Genomic DNA, 18,384 nt, shown 5'->3' on the forward strand with positions numbered 1-18,384 from the left:
TAAAACCTTATTAACCACCTAAATCAGGTCTATATCTATATACACATTCGGGAAAGTAGCTTTAGAACTTGCTTTCGGCTTTTCCCCAGGTGTATTTTTGCTGTCCCCACCTGATCCGCAGCAGCTAACAACAAAAGAGGTAGCTAAAATGCCTGTGAGCATTTTTCGCTGTCTTTTTTTCTTCTGGCTTTCTTCTTTCTTTCTTTCATCATCATCCTCATCATCTTCATCATCATCATCACCATCATCATCATCGGCAGCAACATGCCAAGCAGCATACATATTTGTATACAACTCGATGAGTGTATATTTGTACGACTGCCTGTGTATCTGTATCTGTGTTGTGTTGCCCGTTTTGGTAGCATTTTTTCAAGAATTGCTAATTCTCAACAATTCCCCGAGGTTCGTTGAACTCATCATAAACACACACAATACACACACACAAATACACACATTTTATTTACGCTTCTCAGTGCGCGTATACTGCTTGCTGATTCTTGGCCCGATGTGTACCGGTGACGGCTAAAATGCGGAGAAAGCACTTGTGTATTTGTGTGCTTTAATGCACTGGCCAAAAGGAAATACAAAAAAAATATAAATAAAATAAAATAAAAATGCGAGGGCAGGCCCACCAGTATTAGCATAATGAGCAGCAACTCTCCACAATTCTTTCAACATTCCATACACTTTCGTTGGCTTTTGAGAATTTCCGAAATTATATAGTGTAGTCATCGGAAGATAGTAAGTCGGATTTTGGCAGGTGAAATTTCAGCTTTCTTTAGCATATTGCCAATTTTTTTTAGTTTGTTGGTAATTACATAAAGCTTTTATTACTTTGCAAGCCGATTAAGGAAATAGTTTATAACGACTGCCTATGGTTTAAGGTTTACTCAAAGCATTAAAACTGAATGAATAACTTTCTAATTTTGTTAATTATTATGTTGTCATAATTTTAGTTAAGCTACCAATCAAATTAAATATTTATAGTTTCTCAAAGTGTTATTTATCCCCAATCTACTCTGGGGCTCACCTTAGAACTGAATCACTACATTCTTCATGGGTTAATCAACACTTTTGGGATTGGCTAACATATATATGTTTATATCTATATCATTTAATAGGCTGACTCTACTGACATACTTTTCCACTTCCGATTGAATCATTTTCATTTTGCCAAAGCAAACAATAAAGCTTACTATAAACCAGCCAAGGCTTATAAGACAGTCAATGATTTTGCTAATAAAATGATTTTTGCAAGAGATATTATACCAAAATGTTAATTTAACAAAGCCATTGTTCATTTATCAACTTTAAATAATAGTTTAACAAATGGATCAAGGTATTATGCTTATAAAGATGAATTTTAAACAGAAAAAGTAAGAGTACTATTTCTGTACTTGTTTCAAGAAAAGAGTTCTCTTGAAGCTTATTAAACATGTTAAAAAGTAACCATTTAAAGCCGGTTAATAATGAACTATTCCTCGACTAGTTAACAATAAAATGGTTCTCTAAAGGTAAAGCTAATTCTTAACCATAAAGGTCTGGCCGTAAAATAGGTTGTTTAATATGCGGGATATAAAGAAATCCTAATTGAATTTACGACCAGTTTAACTTGTCATTAAATTTAACTGTCAGTTAGGAAACTTTAAAGTTTTTGTACTCCTTGTTACCTGAAAATATCCAAGTTGTTTTTCCCCTGTGTGCATAACGATCGCTCGACAAGTCTGCAGTGATTGGAACCGCCCTCGCACATATTCCTTGGGTTGGGGGGGTGGTGGTAGTACTACCCATAAACATAACATGGCTTACAAAAATGCACGCGTGCAAACGGTAATCAATGTTTGGGTTTACGGGCATATGTATATATGTACATATATGTCTGGGAGTGAGTGGTGTGCCGGGCAAGAAGAAACTGAAGAGTAGAGAAGACCCACCGAGAAACCTGGAAGAATTGTACCTGCTTAGAGAGCCACACAACAATACTAACAATACTAACATACTCACTCACATACACTCACATTAGGCCCGTCGACGTTCCCTTTTTTTTATGGCCAAAACTGGATTCCATTTGGCTCTTGGCTTAGAAATGTGAACTTTGAAGAGTTGGGGCCGCGCCCGGCAATTTTACATACAAATGTGTTTTTAAAGCGTAATTACATGCACTTCTTTATCGCAAACAGACAGTCTGACTGACTGACTGACAGACGGCCGACGCTTGGAGAATATGTATAGTTATCCGCGTGCATATTTGCCACAGAATGTGTCGGGGCCGCCTTTTAAAATGGGTCAGCAATTTATTGCCGTAGATTGCCGGGCGGCGACAATTAAGCAGACGGAGGAATCCAGTCCAAAAAATCTGGCACATACGGCATTACATCATCGTTCTGGAGTCTTTTTAGCAAATCCAAAAACAAATTTGCATGTTTCGGTTGTGTTTGTTGTTGTTAGTTTTTTTTTTTCTCGCCACTCCATTATTTTTGGCGGCAAATAGGAGAGCACCACGAGAACTTGCTCCCCTCAGCGACATCATTTGACTTATTTGTGCTGCACTTTGAGTGATTTTCAAGGTCCCGGTACTCAACGCAGCATCGAAGCACTTCATTATAATTAATTACACTTTGCGCACTTCACTTCACGCGACGTTTAATTAAAATTCGTGGCAACAATTTATCAAAGCGAACGCTTGGGCCAGAAAATCTCGATTAACAACTTTAGTAGGACCAGAGAGGGGCGATGACCGCGTAGTCCTATCGATAGGTCCTTCATGTCCTTTCGATATTCGCCAAAGAGGGCGGTAGTTTTAAAACTTGAATTTGAATTCAATAACTTTAAACTGTGGCTAGCATTTACTTTTCCCCCAACAAACAAATTGATATAGTATAAATTGAATATATATAATCACAAACAGGTGGTTTAATCTACCCCACCTAGGTGAAAAAAAAATAGAAAACAAAAAAAATTCCCATCACTGATTTGCAAGTCTCCCCGAAATAATGACTTAACAGTTGATAACTTCAAATACTGATTGCCAAGCCCAACAACAATTATTTCAAGGGTACTGGATCGCCGGGGAAACGGAATCGTGGTCGGACGTTAAAATGTCTTCTGATAAGATTGACAACAAAAATATATTGCATAGAAGAGGCCACCACATGCATGGGGCACTACGATCTGCGCTATATATGTATTCAAACCAAAGCCAAATCAAATCAAATCAGTTTTATATATAAGAACTTATATAACTTTTGAGCTATCTGCATGGCTCGTGTACCTGCGTTGCGTTTTTTGGGCGTACGTACAATTCTCGTGTGATTTCGCCATAGGTCGTATATATTTAGGTATATTGCCAATTGTACTTTTGTTTTTTGTTTAATTATATAAGCGTGCTATCGCTGTGCAACACGACTATGACTATGAATGACTTTTGTACATTAACTAATTGCTGAACCATTTGTTTGTTTCCATTTTTTGTTTCTGTTTTTTACAGGAATCCTTGAAAATTAGCCCCGATCACGATATGCACGACTGGCTGTTCGATCGCGACGTCAAGGATGATACCGTCATACTCCACGACAAGCTCATCTCGGATGCCCTGCTCAATGGCACACAGCCGATCAAGACGGAGCACTCCTACAGTCTCAACAGCGACGTTGATTCCCTGCCCGATTCACCAAAAAGCCTTCAGGCTAAAATCGAGGGTATGTATTTGAAAAATATAATCCTTTTTTCATTAAAGAACAAACGAATACGCAATATATCTTAGGAAAAGAATAATAAAATTTAATATTGAGGTATGGCAAGCTAATAAAATAATAATAATAATAATAATAATATTGTTCCGGTTTTATTGCAAATATTTAAAATTCCAACTAGGCGATTACAAATAATTCGATTACTTGTAAAACAGCTGGGACTTATATTTTTAAATTAAAACTTATTTGAAGTCTTGAACTATAGCATATATATGGTTACTTTTTTCTCTGTGTAAATATAGCTACTGTGTTCTGTTCAATTTAGTTAAATTTAATTCACGATTGCAAACAATTTTTCGATTTAACCGAGGCGGCTTATCGATAATTTCTTCAAATTGCATCGACTTATTTTTTTGGTAAACAGACTTTTAGGGCCCCGCCGAAAAGCAATTCAAACACAGTTGGCAGTTGGTTTAATTTAGGCCATGTACATAGTGAAAACAACCAGTTGACAAGAATAAAAAACAACAAAAATAATGAAAACAGAATAAAAAAAAACAGTTTCTGGTCCGCTCAGTGCTCTGTTCTGTTCTGTTTTTTAGTGTCGCGGTAGCATTTAGCAATTTAACGCAGTACTCGTGCATGAAGTTCTGTACTTTGACGCGATATCAGTTGTTCATATGTATGAGAGCGCAAACTGTGTATAATTGCTTCTCTTTTTTTTTTGCTTTTTGTATTTTTTGAGCTGTTATTATTTGTAATTTTATGGAAACTGTACGACAACTGTGTAAATAAAATTAAAACGAATTTATTTTCGTGTAGTGGGTGTCGTACGTGTGTAGGGTGGAGGGGTGACAGTTGGTGGTGAGGTGAGCAAAGTTTTGCCGGAAAAAAAAGAACAGAACAACAACAAAAAATTGTATATAAAACTGAAACAACAGAATTTTAAAGGCAAACACAAGTGCAGGCCGGGACACTGACGCGTGCGCCTAGGAAAAAGTGATCCACAGACTGTGAGTGTTTGCACAGTTACAGGCGAAGAGTACTTAGAACTCGGATTCTTGCATAATATAATATACATAATCATAAATGTGGGTTAGACGCAATAACATTTACTTAGCATATTTGCGCACATTCTGTGCCATTATTTGAATACCAAAAACAAGAAAACACTCGTGAGCTAATTATTTTATTTTCGAAAACAAAAACCAGGCATTAACCAATTTTAACCGCCTTTAGCCAAGGCAAAGTAATTAAAGTAGATAATCGAAAGTGTGATTAAAATTAAAACCAACAGACGCTCTTTGGATAATACCTTATTTTTAATGCAGATTCAGCTAAAAGATCTAATAAATAATTTTACAAATTGTAGAGTGTAATTTATTATGGTTGAATAATATGAAAAGTACAATGAACTTGAAATTGTAATTATAAATTTGAGCCAGGAGTTCCTTAACCTTTTTTTTTAACCCCTTACGATATAACGATATGTAACGACCTTTTATCCTTTCGATATCTGTGTAATAAACCGATATTCTTTATCGTATATTGGAGTAATATAATCGAAAAAGCCCCTAGTCCCGAAATAATGTTTAAAAACGATTATATTAAATTAAAAAACCTTTCTTAACACATTTAAAAAATGTTTGTATTATGTTAAAACCTTGCTCAGCATTTGTTTCCCTTTTTTAAGGCCCATAAATTCTGGCATAGGTTATTTTCTAAAAGTAATAACCACCTTGTGCTATTAAAAAGCAATTTGAAAGTTATTTGGTATAAAATGTAATAAATTTGAATCAAAACAGGCTAACCGGAATATTAAATAAAGTATTTCAGCTGTCAAATTTAAGGTAAATTAGCTTTACTATAATTATTTATTAATGCTTTTACATCAAAAAATATTTCATAATGAAAACTAAATAAGTTTCTAATTGATTTTTATATTTCAACTCCCCACAGACATGGACGACGAGTGCTATCCCGCCATTTCATTGAAGACGGCCACCAGCGGGCGTGCGACCATCGACCCCAAGTGCCTCACCCTCCACGTCCCGCCCACACATGCCACGCCCAGCAGCCTAAGCCGACTGAGCAGCAATCCCGCCCTGAACGCCTCCGTTTCCGTCGCAGAGTTGACGCGATCCGGACTACAGAGCCTGCAGGCGCAACAGCCGCACGGACATGGCTCCAGTTCCGGCCACGTGGTGGTGGCCTCCCTGGAGCACTTTCAACTACCTCAGCATCTGTATCACAATGACTGCAGCTCATCGGTGTCGTCGGTGCGGGACGGCAGCATGTCGCCGGATATCTGCTCGGACATTGAGATCGACGAGTCGGCCATCAAGGATGAGCCCATGTCGCCGGACTCTAGCTGCCCCGCCAGTCCCACATCGCAAGCGAGCAGCTCGCAGCATCAGCACCAGCTCAGCCTTAATTTGGCCCACCTGCAGACGGAAATGCTATTCGAGCAGAAGGTGAGACGAAGGTCCTTGCCAAGGACACCTTTCCGTATAGAGAGAACCCTCTGAAAACTATTGAATATAGTTTGTGGCATTTTTAATTTGACAATATATCTGTTTCTTTTGTAGCATGGTGGCCTCCTGCTAACAGCCAGCAGCAGTAGCAGCAACAACAGCAACAGCAACAGCCTCATCAAGTCCCAGCAGCGGCAGCAGCAGCATCTCCTTGGCCAGGGTGATCTCCTGATGACCAAAATGGAGATCAAGAGCGAGAAACAAAATGCTGGCAACAATAGCAGCAGCAGCAGCAGCAGCAGCAGTGCCAGCAGCAGCTCGGGGAAGTCCCATGGCCATGGCTATGGTATCCCATTGACGCCACCCTCCTCCCTGCCCAGCGATGACTCCGAAGGTAACTTGACACCGGAACACTTGTTTTCGCCACTGTCGCCCAACGCTTCCGTTTCTATATCCGTGGCCAATGCAGCCGGCGGCGAGTCATCTGTCCGAGTCAGCCGCAATGCTGCCGGGATCACGCGCTCCGCCAGCGCATCCGGATCCGGATCCAGCTCCAGCTCTAGCACAACAACGACAACGACACGGCAACCGATCCATACGCCGTTGATAAGCTCACAGCCGGTAAGTTTGAGCGATAAATTCCAGATGTGGAAAAGTAAATAATTAATATTACACAAAATACATATGTTTCCTTAAGAAATCGAAAGTATATATATATATTTATTTTATGAAAAAATAAGAGGAGTTGTTAAACTCTGAAACTAAAAGAACGTAAGCTTAAAAGTCAAAAGATATAATAGTTTTTTTATGAAATCAAATTGGAATGAGTTCAATGTTTCCTATATTTTAAGGAATTTTATTGTATACTATTTATTAACCCATTATTAACAAACCAATATTAATAAATATTAAAATATATATAAAATTTGCAGAAGGGCTCCACGGGTACACTATTGCTGACGGAGGAGGAGAAACGCACTTTGCTGGCCGAAGGCTATCCAATACCACAGAAGCTTCCACTTACCAAAGCCGAGGAGAAATCTCTGAAGAAAATTCGGCGTAAAATCAAAAATAAAGTAAGTTCCATCAGGAATAACACCAGTCCAAAGAAATTGATTTATAATATCATCGGAAACATTTTCAGATCTCTGCTCAGGAAAGCCGGCGCAAGAAGAAGGAGTATATGGACCAGCTGGAGAGGCGTGTCGAGATCCTGGTCACCGAAAACCATGACTACAAGAAGCGTCTCGAGGGGCTGGAGGAGACCAATGCCAATCTACTTAGTCAGCTGCACAAACTGCAGGCCCTAGTTAGCAAGCACAATGTGAAAAAGTCCTAAGGCCCCAATGATTCTGGTTTCCGGAACTTGAGGTTCAACTTTGCCCAACCCCCGCCTTTCCGAGATATTTGTAGATTTTAATATCAGTTTTTCGTTCGATTTGAGAGATCAGTCCTGGAGTTCCACGAGTGTGTGGGGGGAGTCTTTTGTTTTTTTTTATTGTATGTATGTTTATGGAAGAATTTATTCAACGACCACACGATGGTGTGGAATTTTTTAAATGAGCATTTTTTATGATCGGCTTTTTGGTTAGCACAAAGCGGTAAACATTCCCCTCGCCCCGGCCCCTCCACTATAAGAAATCAAATATATATATTCCGCAAGATTTAGCTCGTATATTTAATGTATATGTATGTCCTAGCTACTACTTGTAGAACCTCTATATTATATTATAGCTACTATATATATGTATATTAGTCATGCATTCCTGTTATATAAACTTTGATCTAGGCTGCAACTAAAACAACAATTACAATTACAATTACAACTACTATTAAAATCGAGAAGCTCAAAACAACAGAAGCAGCCAATAAAAAATATCCAGAGAAAGAAGCGTCTAAAGAGAAGCTAAAGTAACAATAATTGTAATGAAAAACAAAAAAATCGAGAACAACAGACCAAAAAACGAAAAACACATACAAAAAAAACAGCAAACAGTAGTAACAAAAAGTTAAAAAAAAAATAGGAAGATGCTGTGGAGCTCTAACTAAATATCCAAGAGCCACAGCCACAATTATGTGTGTACATTATGTTTTAATAATGATTGAATGATTGATTTGGACGAAGGAAAGACGACTCTCGGAGCCTCATCTCTGTGCTTTGTCTTTTGGCATATGACTCTTGTTCCTTTAAACGATATTTCTCAACGAAAACGAGCTGAAAATGAATGAAAAAGCAAATAAATACCTAAACAATTCCATAATATAGCTCTATTTAGGAATGATTTTACATAACGAACTCTATATATGTCAGCATTTAAGTTTCATTTCGTTTTGTTTACTACCAGCAGGCCTCAGATCGAAAAGCACGAATTTATAAAGCAGAATTCGCTTCCGTTTTTTCCACCTGTTGCCGAATTATTTCAACAATTTCCGAGCCAATTATTAAAATCAATTATATATATTGTTTGTTAAGTTTTATATAATAAGCACACGACGAACCAGAAAGAGCGAGTGGAAGAAAACTGATCAGAAACTCAATATAATTCAATCAATGATTTATTGTTTCGTTATATTTTTTACCCATTTTGAGCTTTACGTTTTTTTAGTGCAATCTTCTTTTCGGGCAACAATCATATTTTCTCGCAGCGTTCTGAATGAGTCAATCTAGTTTAAATTTTAGTTGAATTTATTATAAACAAAATTACTTAAACGAAATTTGTAAGCGTAACACGATGATTTCTTATTCATAAAATACACTCTAGTTTAGCTATGTTTATTATGTGTGTCTGTATGTGTGTATAAATCAAGCGGACGAAGTTGTGCAATTGTTAGTAAAATTATTAAAGAGAAGAAAAAGAAAATGGAAACTTTAGAGAAAATGGAAATGAGAAGGAGAAAACGCTTGTGTGCAATGACAAACAAACATTTTTATTATAAAGTGCGTTAAAAATTTAAAACTCTAAACATGGAAAGTAAATAAATACATTATTATATATTTATATGTACATGTATATACAAGTATAAATAATGTACAACGACTATATACAATTTTTTGGCTATACCATTTTTAACGCAATTATGCATATGCATCCATACATATATTGTACGTTAAAAGTTGAAATTGAGAAAAAACAAAAACCAGAAAATACATAAAAAAATTGTAAAACTTTTGACAATTGGTTGCTGTAATTTTTGGCAAAGGTAAAAGTGCAATTCCAAATAAAATTCATACGAACCATAAAAACAGCAGCAAAATGCGATTTGTTTCATTTAAACTTAGTTGTAATAATATAATAATATACCTATTTTTTTCTCTATTTTAATTAATGAAAGTAGCACTAGACTTAATAACTAAAATATTAATTATGTGCTTAGATTCTTTTTCAAGTTAAAATTCATATTTGAACACGCGCCCTGTGACTATCGTCGTCCGATGAATCGATAACAGCTATCGCACTGCTTTGTAAGATGTTTAAATCGATGCTTGAAATTATTCGATTTTAGGTAAATCGATTTTTATATCATCGCAATTTTCGCACCACAGAAGATCTTCACGGAATTGTTATAAATTTTTCGTATTAATACAAATTCCAAGTTTACAATGGGCAAGAAAAACAGTAAGTGGCGAAGGTCAAGAGCTAAGTATTTAGGGAATAAAAATACTCCATTGCAAATGCAGAATATAAGCCAGAGGAGAAGCCGAAGCCTGTGGCTGCTGCACCTCCGCCCGCACAGCAACAACAGCAGCAGCAGCAGCCACAACAACAACAGCAGCAGCAGCAACAACAACAAAGACAACCACAACCAGAACGTAAGTGCAAAATATCTATACACATATAACGTTTATGCATGTATGTATTGCAAGTCGTAATTACGACTGACTTAAGTTCCAGAAGTTTCATATTTGAAGGGGAATCACCATATTTTATGCATTTCTGATGAAATTACCAACACTTGTCCATTTGTGTGAAAAACCTGTTGGAAACTGCTATTGGTACACATCATCATTCACTGCACAAATATTTAGACACAATAACAAAGAGCAAATTGGGAATAACTATTTAAATTTTTTCTGTTATCAGAGAAAAATGAATACCAGATGTTTTTAGATCACTATAGATTAATATAACTCTTAACAGGCTCCAGCTCCGGTACGTCTGGTTCTTCGGCCGGCCCGCAGAGCCGAGGCGGCCCACAAGACCGAGGCGGATGGCAGAGCCGAGGCGGCCCGCAGGACCGAGGAGGCGCGCAGAGCCAAGGCGGCCCCCAGAGCCGAGGCGGCCCACAAGACCGAGGTGGATGGAAGAGCCAAGGCGGCCCGCAGGACCGAGGGGGCGCGCAGAGCCAAGGCGGCCCCCAGAGCCGAGGCGGCCCACAAGACCGAGGTGGATGGAAGAGCCAAGGCGGCCCCCAGAGCCGAGGCGGCCCGCAGGACCGGGGGGGCCCGCAGAGCAAAGGTGGCCCGCAGAGCCAAGGTGGATGGCAGAGCCGAGGCGGCACGCAGGACCGAGGAGGCCCGCAGAGCCAAGGCGGAAATCAGAGCCAAGGTGGCCCGCAGAGCCAAGGCGGCCCCCAGAGCCGAGGCGGCCCGCAGGACCGGGGGGGCCCGCAGAGCCAAGGTGGCCCGCAGAGCCAAGGTGGATGGCAGAGCCGAGGCGGCCCGCAGGACCGAGGAGGCCCGCAGGACCGAGGAGGCCCGCAGAGCCGAGGCGGCCCGCAAGACCGGGGCGGCCCGCAAAGCCGAGGCGGCCCGCAGGACCGAGGTGGCCCGCAACAGCAGAGACAGGGTCAAGGTTCTTACCAATCTCGTGGACCGCCTCAACAACAAGTCGCTTTGCCGCCACAACCTGCCGGCAGCATTAAGCGTGGTACCATCGGCAGAGCCGGACAGGTGGCCGTTAATTATCTGGACATAAACATGGAAAAAATGCCACCTAAGGCTTACCATTACGATGTAAAGATCGAACCAGAACGGCCCAAGAAGTTCTTTAGGCAAGCCTTCGAGCAGTTCCGCGTGAATCAACTGGGCGGAGCCATTGTCGCCTTTGATGGGAGAGCCTCTTGTTATTCGGTGGACAAGCTGAACACAAAAACGTCTAATGCTGATGTGACTGTAAGTAGAAGTATTTAAAAAACAAGAGGAACTTAATCTTTTACTTTTTATCAGTCTTCTGTTAATATTTACAGGTTATTTAAATCAATTTTGAGTTTGATCAGAATGGCACAAGTAATTTGTTAAGTTTCAAAGAGGTGGGATTCAAAAATCAGTGATTCTATTTAAGTATTTTCTTTAGGCTCCAGAGTCTAAGGAGTAAATATTCATTCTAGTGGGGAAAGTGCCTTATTAACAGTTCATTAAGCATAGAAAGAATCCGCTCACTTACTTAAAATCAAGAAATCAAGCATGCTTATTGAAATATAATTAGTTTTCAACTATTCTAACGGCTCTGCTGGAATGCATTTCAGGTAACAGATATCCAGGGTCGTACACTGAAGTACAGGGTGGAAATCAAGGAGACTAATGAATTGGAAGTCGATCTAAACTCATTAAGAAAGTTAGTAAAGATACATAGCTGCCATCTCTACCAATATTAAAACACAATTAATTTACAGCTATATGTCGAATAGAATTTTTGACAAACCGATGCGGGCCATGCAGTGCCTCGAGGTAGTGATGGCTTCGCCATGCCACAGCAAAGCCATTCGGGCCGGACGCTCCTTCTTCAAGATGTCCGAACCGGGCCAGCGTCGGGAACTAGACGATGGCTATGAGGCACTGGTTGGCCTCTATCAGGCCTTCATGCTGGGCGATCGTCCCTTTTTAAACGTCGACATATCGCACAAGTCCTTTCCGATAGCCATGTCGGTGCTCGAGTATCTGGAGAAATATGGCTTGAAATCGAAAATTAACCGAGACACTAACTTAAGTAATTCACGTCGCTTCATCGAGCCGTTCTTGAAGGGAATCAATATAGTTTATACGCCGCCACCATCGTTTGCCTCGGCGCCGCGAGTCTTCAAAGTAAACGGTCTGTCAATGAATCCGGCCAGCAGCCAGACGTTCGAGGTAGACGGCAGGAAAATGACGATTACTGATTACTTCAAGTCTCGCAACTACGTGCTGCAGTATCCGCAGCTCCACTGTCTACACGTTGGACCTCCCATGAAGAATATTATGTTGCCCATCGAGCTCTGTCGCATTGAGGCCGGGCAGGCATTGAATGTAAGTTCTTTGTGAGAGTTTGAAGTTCTTCTACATACATTTTATAACATTTACTTGCTTTGCAGCGTAAGGATGGCGCCACACAGGTGGCACAAATGATCAAGTTCGCTGCCACGTCGACGAATGAGCGCAAGTCCAAGATCATAAACCTACTCAAGTTCTTTGAGCACAATTTGGACCCGACCATCAGCCGTTTTGGCATTCGTATCGCCAATGATTTCATTGTTGTGTCCACCCGCACCCTCAATCCGCCTCAGGTGGAGTATCAGGGCAACAGGTTGTGCTCGGTCAGAAACGGATCATGGCGCATGGACAATATGAGGTTCTTGGAGCCCAAGCCCAAGGCGCACAAGTGGGCCATATTGTATTTTGATCCACAGCACGGTCGCAAGATGCATTACAACCAGGTGAGCGACTTTGAGCGCCAAGTGCTTTCCCAGTCCAAGATGGTGAGCGTGAGCCTGGAAGACAAGGCCTGCATTAGGGGCTTCAAGGACGAACGCAATCTGGATGAGTGCTTTGGAGATCTCAAGAAGGGCCAGTGCGATCTGGCCTTTGTGATCATACCGCAGTTCGGTGCGTCCTATGACGTGATCAAGCAAAAGGCCGAACTGCAGCACGGAATCCTCACGCAGTGCATTAAACAATATACCGTGGAGCGCAAGCTTAATCCCCAAACCATTGGCAACATTTTGCTGAAGGTCAATTCCAAGTTGAATGGCATCAATCACAAGATAAAGGACGATCCTCGCCTGCCGATGCTCAAGAATGCCATGTTCTTGGGCGCGGATGTCACACATCCGTCGCCCGATCAACGTGAAATTCCCAGCGTTGTGGGCGTGGCAGCCTCGCACGATAAATACGGGGCCGCCTACAACATGCAGTATCGCTTGCAGCGCTCGGCTCTGGAGGAGATCGAGGACATGGAGTCCATAACCTTAGAGCATCTGCGTGTATATTACCAATACTGCAAGTCGTATCCTGAGCACATTCTCTACTATCGTGACGGTGTCAGCGATGGACAATTTCCGAAAATTAAAAATGAAGAGCTGCGAGGCGTAAAGGCAGCATGCGCCAAGGTGAGTTGTGTGCTTCAAAAGCCAAGTCGAAAGGATCGATTGATAATTCGTTACTATCTTTTCTAAGATGAAAATCAATCCAAAAATTTGCTGCGTTATTGTGGTTAAGCGCCATCACACTCGATTCTTCCCGAACGGTGAGCCATCGCAATACAACAAGTTTAATAATGTGGATCCCGGAACTGTGGTGGATCGCACCATTGTGCATCCCAACGAGATGCAGTTCTTCATGGTCAGCCACCAGTCGATTCAGGGCACGGCCAAGCCAACCCGTTATAATGTCATTGAGAATACGGGCAATTTGGATATCGATCTGCTCCAGCAGTTGACCTACAACCTTTGCCACATGTTTCCACGGTGCAATCGCTCCGTTTCGTATCCAGCACCAGCCTACTTGGCCCACTTGGTGGCTGCCCGTGGACGCGTCTATCTCACGGGGTACGTAACTCAGTTTACCAGTCCTAGGTTTCGTTTCTAACAATCTTTAATGTTTATTATATAGTACTAGCCGGTTTCTGGATCTGAAGAAGGAATATGAGAAGCGAAAAATTGTGCCCGAATTTATGAAATCTAATCCCATGTATTTTGTCTAGGCAGCGAGTGAAACTTCAAAGCCATTTTTTTTATTGGTATCACATTTCTTAAACCATATACATACATATAATATATTGGATAGAAGGTACATACTTTGAGGATTTCATTAAAAGTGATGAGTCTTTGGTGGCCTCTAAATGGAAAATTGCATATTTTTTATATAATTTTTCTTTTTTGAAGCCACATAAGTTGGATAGAAATGCTCTTAAAGTAGTCGACAAAGTACGTACATTCTTTTAAATAATCATTTAATAATAACAAAACAAAATTATTACGTTAAACTTAGTTTATATTTATAGTTTGCGACCCCTTTACATCGCATCGAAATGGAATCTGTGGGACTCTTGCAAGCGCTCCTGCTTATCCTCGCGTTTCTCCTTGATGTATAGCACCAGGATAATGAAGACGATGACCAGACAGGTGCCGCCCAGTGCCACGACACTCATCAGGATGAGTTTGCTGGGCGTGACAAACAGCTGGGCCTTCCAGTGCGTTGGCTCATTCAGTGGCTTGGGCACCACAATGATCTGGGAGTTTGGTATCAACTGCGTCCAGTTCCGCCACTTGCTGCCCAGGCCGACGGCCAGCTGGTCCACAAAGTTCGGCGTTCGCCCCAGACCAAAGCATGTGTACGGTAGCTGCAGGGCGAAGTAGGAGGCCTGCGGCAGTTGCACACTGCTTCCGCACTGCTGATCCCCGTCCTGGGTGGTGGTGCTGTAGGTGATGCGGGGTCCCGGCAAATTTGTGCCATACGTGCGCTTTTTCCTTCCCAAGGCGGTGCGTCGCTCCGGATTCTGCTTGTTGTCCAGCCCCGTCAGTACTATCACCTTCACAAAGTTGGCGTCGTAGTCCAGGGTGTTGCGGAAGGCCAGCGGCTGGTATTTACCATGCTCATTCTTCCGCGTTAGTATCACGTCGAGAACGCCATCCTGGTAGAAGTCATAGAAGGCGCCAGCCACCGTATTGTTGCCTATTGGCGACAGAGCGTTCCAACGTACCTCGAATGTCCGCTTCAACGGCTTGTTGCACGACGTGCAGGGCACATTCTCTAGCAGGAACGTCTGCATCACCGGTTTCTCCACGTTCAGGGGCTGTAAAGTGACCAGCAGATCCGGATAGCCGTCTAGATTAAAATCGCCACTTCTCGCCGTAATGGTCCTCAGGTAGACATCGCCCGGCACGGGCGGCACAAACGTCCAAGTAACGCCCTGCGGGTCGCGGAAGATGACGTGAAGATTGCGAAAATCGGTGCCATCGTGCACCATTATCGATGAGTTTCGGCAGCCCGAGTGGATGCAGAATGGCACCACAATATTCTGCACGCCCTTTAACTCAAAGTCCATGAAAACGGCCTGACCGAGGTGGTAGTCATTGCCACCGATTGGCTGAAACTTAATCTGGTGGTCGTAGCTGAAGTTCTCCTGCGTGTCGCGCTCATTGATCCCATACCAGATCTCGTACGAGTCCTGCGTCTGCAGGAACAGATCGGCCAGGAAGTCTTCGTTGAGGTCCAGATAGGCGTTTGCATTGGGAATGCTCAGCGAGTTCCCTTTGATCTCCGTAGGCTCCGCCTGATGCACGACCAGGGGCGGCTGTCTACTGCTGCTGAATATCCAGAAAGTGCGTACTCCATTTTCGTCCAAGCCGTACAGATCGATGATCATGTCGCGATTGAAGTCAAGGGCCATAACCTCGCCCCTGCTCCTAAATAACGTCTCCTTAGAACAGTTGAGCTCGGTGGTATTGCCCCAGTTGATGAGCACATCGTATGTGTCGCCATTGCTTCCGCTAGCCTTTAGGTTGACCAGCACATCCATCAGCGCGTCGCCATCGAAGTCCCCGGGAATGACGCTCACAATGGTCTTATCGGCGTAGTGGCAGTAGGGTCCAATGGTGAGCAGGGGCTCCGTGTCGTGGCCTAAGAAGAGATGGAAATGAAGCTGTAGCAAGGGCATATTTAACTGACATCACCTACCGTAGAGAATCTCCAGCGTCTTCATTTGATCGCGAATGAGAAAAACGTCCGTCAGTTCGTCCGAGTTAAAGTCTCCGAACGCTGCCACAATGCCTTCCTTTTTGGTGCCGAATACCTTGTCCGTGATGTCGCTGGCGTGGCTGGCTATACAGCCCAGGCCCAGCACGAGCAGCAGCGTGCTGTGTTTCGCCATGACGATGTTTTATGATTTTTTTACACTGACGATTTGCGTTTCTTTTGTTATTTGTACAAAAATCAATAGTGAATCAGATGTTGGGCTGCCAACTCGACGAGCAAGGGAAAGAGAAATCGTGGTATCGATAACAACTAGAGCCTTCCACCTAACCACTGGCTCAGCCATGCGTATTTGAATTGGATAAATATAGGTTTTTGTCTTGTTTCCATTTTTTTTAATAAGCAAATTTATAGAGAAAAAATTAAAAATATACAGTGCACGACTCTGAAGAATGACAGGATATCGATACCTATTTTAAAATCGAGTATTCGATACGTTGCACTCGATTTATTTATCAGTTAGTTTACATCGAAAAGGTCATAAAAAAGAATAAAATGAAAATCGTATAAATTTTCAATCATCTCCGCAAATAAACTGTGATTTGCAAAATCAAACTGATTTAAAATAGCGTGAATTAGGCGTTTAGTTACGTGAAGTAAAGTCAAGCAGCGTTTTCCAACACCTGCGTCCCGCAGTTGGAACGTTTTCCAACAAAGTTTTGTGCCCCGTAAAATAAACAAATAATAACCAATTACTACCACAACAATGGTTAGTACCGTTGCAAATTGTTGCTAAATACACTCGCCAATCACTAATTAGTTCAGGGAGCGCGAGAGAAAGTGGCGGTTGCCACTTTGTTTTGTCGACGGCGCAGCCTCTTCTTCTTCCTGCAGCGCCAGCTTGGGCAGAATAGTTGTTGTCGTTGTATTTATGCAATTCGTTTTTTGGCAGCTCCAACTCCTATTCGACGGTAACTAATTAATCACAATTATCTCTATATCGTTTTTCAGAACAAACTAAAGTCCAGCCAGCACCGTGAGAAGGTGAAGAAGTTTATATCTCTAACACATACAGGCGAACAGACTGCGATCTTTTGCCTGCAACAGAGCGACTGGAAGCTAGACCTGGCCAGCGATAACTACTTCCAGAATCCCGAGTACTATTACCGGGAGCTCGACCGCAAACGCATCGAGCAGCTGTTCGTGCGCTATCGCGACCCCAGTGATCCGCTCAAGATCGGTTCGCAGGGCGTGATACACTTTTTGGAAGACCTAGACCTGAAGCCAGACTCCAAGCTGGTGCTGATCATTGCGTGGAAGTTCCACGCCGAGGTGCAGTGCGAATTCTCCCGGGATGAGTTCATTAACGGAATGTGTGATCTGGGAATTGACAGCATCGACAAGCTGAAGGCCAAGTTGCCATTACTGGAGCAGGAGTTGAACGATGCCGGCAAGTTTAAGGACTTTTATCACTTCACCTTTAACTACGCCAAGGATCCGAGCCAAAAGGGCATCGACCTGGACATGGCCATTGCCTACTGGTGCATTGTGCTCAGCGGGCGCTTTAAGTTCTTGGACATCTGGTGCCAGTTCCTCGAGGAGAAGCACAAGCGTGCCATTTCGCGGGACACCTGGAACCTGCTGCTGGACTTTGCCACCAACATCGACGACCGCATGAGCAATTATGATTCGGAGGGCGCCTGGCCGGTGCTCATTGACGACTTTGTCGAATGGTGCCAGGAGAATAACCATCTGAAGGAGGACCCATCATCGCCTGGATCCGGCTTTCAGCAGCAGTCCAGCTCGAGTTCTAGCTCCCAGAAGAACATATCCAGCGCGTACCAGACCTCGCACAGTACAAACATGAATTATGGCTAACGAATTGTTACAACCTATTGTATTCTCATTACCGATAGATTTGCTTTTATCTTGATTATTCTAAATAACGGAGATACTAAGCAAGGCCGATAAATTTACATTTTCTCTATAAAAGCGTCGTCATAAATAAATAAAGTTAGTAAATGTACATTTTCCTGTGTTTTTTCGAGCATGGCTGCCAAACAGAAGGAATCTTTTTAACAAATATGGTTTATTTGTTATAAAACATATCTTTAACTTACTTTAATTAATAATGTATTTATTTAAAAAGAGCGTCTTCAAATTCTTTTTTTATTCTAGGCCAAAATCTTATACTCTTGCAATATGTTATCATTTTATTTACAAATTTTTGACACAGATAAGGAGTAATTTTAGCCTTACAAATCATATATATTCCTGATCAGCATAAATAGAAAAGTCGATTTTGCCATTTCCATATCCAGAAAAATGCTGA

At 42.0% G+C, this 18,384-nt stretch overlaps 5 protein-coding genes across 14 annotated transcripts in view; 3 read left to right on the plus strand and 2 right to left on the minus strand.

Moving 5' to 3' along the window:
• LOC110176265 (BAG family molecular chaperone regulator 2) overlaps positions 1–2,707 on the minus strand; it is a 27,428-nt gene extending 24,721 nt beyond the window's left edge. For 2 of the 4 annotated variants that reach the window (XM_086833839.1, XM_086833836.1), the window contains exons 1-2: positions 2,005–2,707; positions 1,671–1,942 (exon numbers count right to left, since the gene is read on the minus strand). The gene's annotated coding sequence lies outside the window, so the exon portion shown is untranslated. Of the gene's footprint in view, positions 1–1,670; positions 1,943–2,000 lie in introns of all 4 variants that reach the window. The other 2 variants (XM_086833837.1, XM_086833840.1) reach the window with 2 other exon arrangements.
• CrebA (Cyclic-AMP response element binding protein A) overlaps positions 1–9,421 on the plus strand; it is an 18,522-nt gene extending 9,101 nt beyond the window's left edge. The window contains exons 2-7 of one of the 4 annotated variants that reach the window (XM_020942573.2): positions 3,488–3,698; positions 5,652–6,166; positions 6,281–6,560; positions 6,636–6,787; positions 7,099–7,242; positions 7,311–9,421. In XM_020942573.2, coding sequence (XP_020798232.2) covers positions 3,488–3,698; positions 5,652–6,166; positions 6,281–6,560; positions 6,636–6,787; positions 7,099–7,242; positions 7,311–7,505 — 1,497 coding nt within the window. In that variant the 3' untranslated portion in view covers positions 7,506–9,421. Of the gene's footprint in view, positions 1–3,487; positions 3,699–4,014; positions 5,543–5,651; positions 6,167–6,280; positions 6,788–7,098; positions 7,243–7,310 lie in introns of those variants that run through there. The other 3 variants (XM_020942572.2, XM_020942574.2, XM_086833822.1) reach the window with 3 other exon arrangements.
• Positions 9,422–9,642: 221 nt separating this feature from the next.
• AGO2 (Argonaute 2) lies at positions 9,643–14,343 on the plus strand. 4 transcript variants are annotated; one of them, XM_086833810.1, is made up of 11 exons: positions 9,643–9,783; positions 9,846–9,977; positions 10,306–10,515; positions 10,570–10,661; positions 10,770–10,803; positions 10,912–11,279; positions 11,633–11,721; positions 11,780–12,389; positions 12,455–13,468; positions 13,536–13,906; positions 13,971–14,343. In XM_086833810.1, exons 1-11 carry the CDS (start codon positions 9,768–9,770, stop codon positions 14,059–14,061), a joined length of 3,027 nt encoding a protein of 1,008 aa, XP_086689936.1. In that variant the 5' UTR covers positions 9,643–9,767; the 3' UTR covers positions 14,062–14,343. The 4 variants fall into 4 exon arrangements, with proteins under 4 accessions (XP_086689936.1, XP_086689934.1, XP_086689935.1 ...); XM_086833808.1 differs by having other exon boundaries at positions 10,570–10,821; positions 10,861–11,279; XM_086833809.1 differs by having other exon boundaries at positions 10,570–10,803.
• LOC110176259 (T-cell immunomodulatory protein) lies at positions 14,052–16,526 on the minus strand. The gene is made up of 2 exons (XM_020942571.2): positions 16,038–16,526; positions 14,052–15,980 (listed from the first exon to the last, which is right to left on the minus strand). The coding sequence occupies exons 1-2, from the start codon at positions 16,228–16,230 to the stop codon at positions 14,374–14,376; spliced, it is 1,800 nt and encodes a 599-aa protein (XP_020798230.2). The 5' UTR covers positions 16,231–16,526; the 3' UTR covers positions 14,052–14,373.
• On the plus strand, positions 16,510–18,078 carry SCCRO (defective in cullin neddylation 1 domain containing SCCRO). Its single transcript, XM_020942577.2, has 2 exons — positions 16,510–16,821; positions 17,064–18,078. Exons 1-2 carry the CDS (start codon positions 16,819–16,821, stop codon positions 17,928–17,930), a joined length of 870 nt encoding a protein of 289 aa, XP_020798236.1. The 5' UTR covers positions 16,510–16,818; the 3' UTR covers positions 17,931–18,078.
• The last annotated feature ends 306 nt before the right edge of the window (positions 18,079–18,384 follow it).

Source organism: Drosophila serrata, unplaced genomic scaffold (genome assembly GCF_035046125.1).
Source record: "Drosophila serrata isolate PLE 108 unplaced genomic scaffold, ASM3504612v1 contig_272, whole genome shotgun sequence".
Classification (NCBI taxonomy): domain Eukaryota; kingdom Metazoa; phylum Arthropoda; class Insecta; order Diptera; family Drosophilidae; genus Drosophila; species Drosophila serrata.

Bases quoted from the DNA above. Each gene is read 5' to 3' on its own strand.
- AGO2 (XM_086833807.1), top strand. The intron at 9,978-10,305 runs GTAAGTGCAAAA...AACTCTTAACAG, and splicing joins AAGACAACCACAACCAGAAC to GCTCCAGCTCCGGTACGTCT. The intron at 11,722-11,779 runs GTTAGTAAAGAT...ATTAATTTACAG, and splicing joins GATCTAAACTCATTAAGAAA to CTATATGTCGAATAGAATTT.
- LOC110176259 (XM_020942571.2), bottom strand. From the start codon at position 16,230: ATGGCGAAACACAGCACGCTGCTGCTCGTGCTGGGCCTGGGCTGTATA. The intron at 15,981-16,037 runs GTAGGTGATGTC...ATCTCTTCTTAG, and splicing joins GACGCTGGAGATTCTCTACG to GCCACGACACGGAGCCCCTG.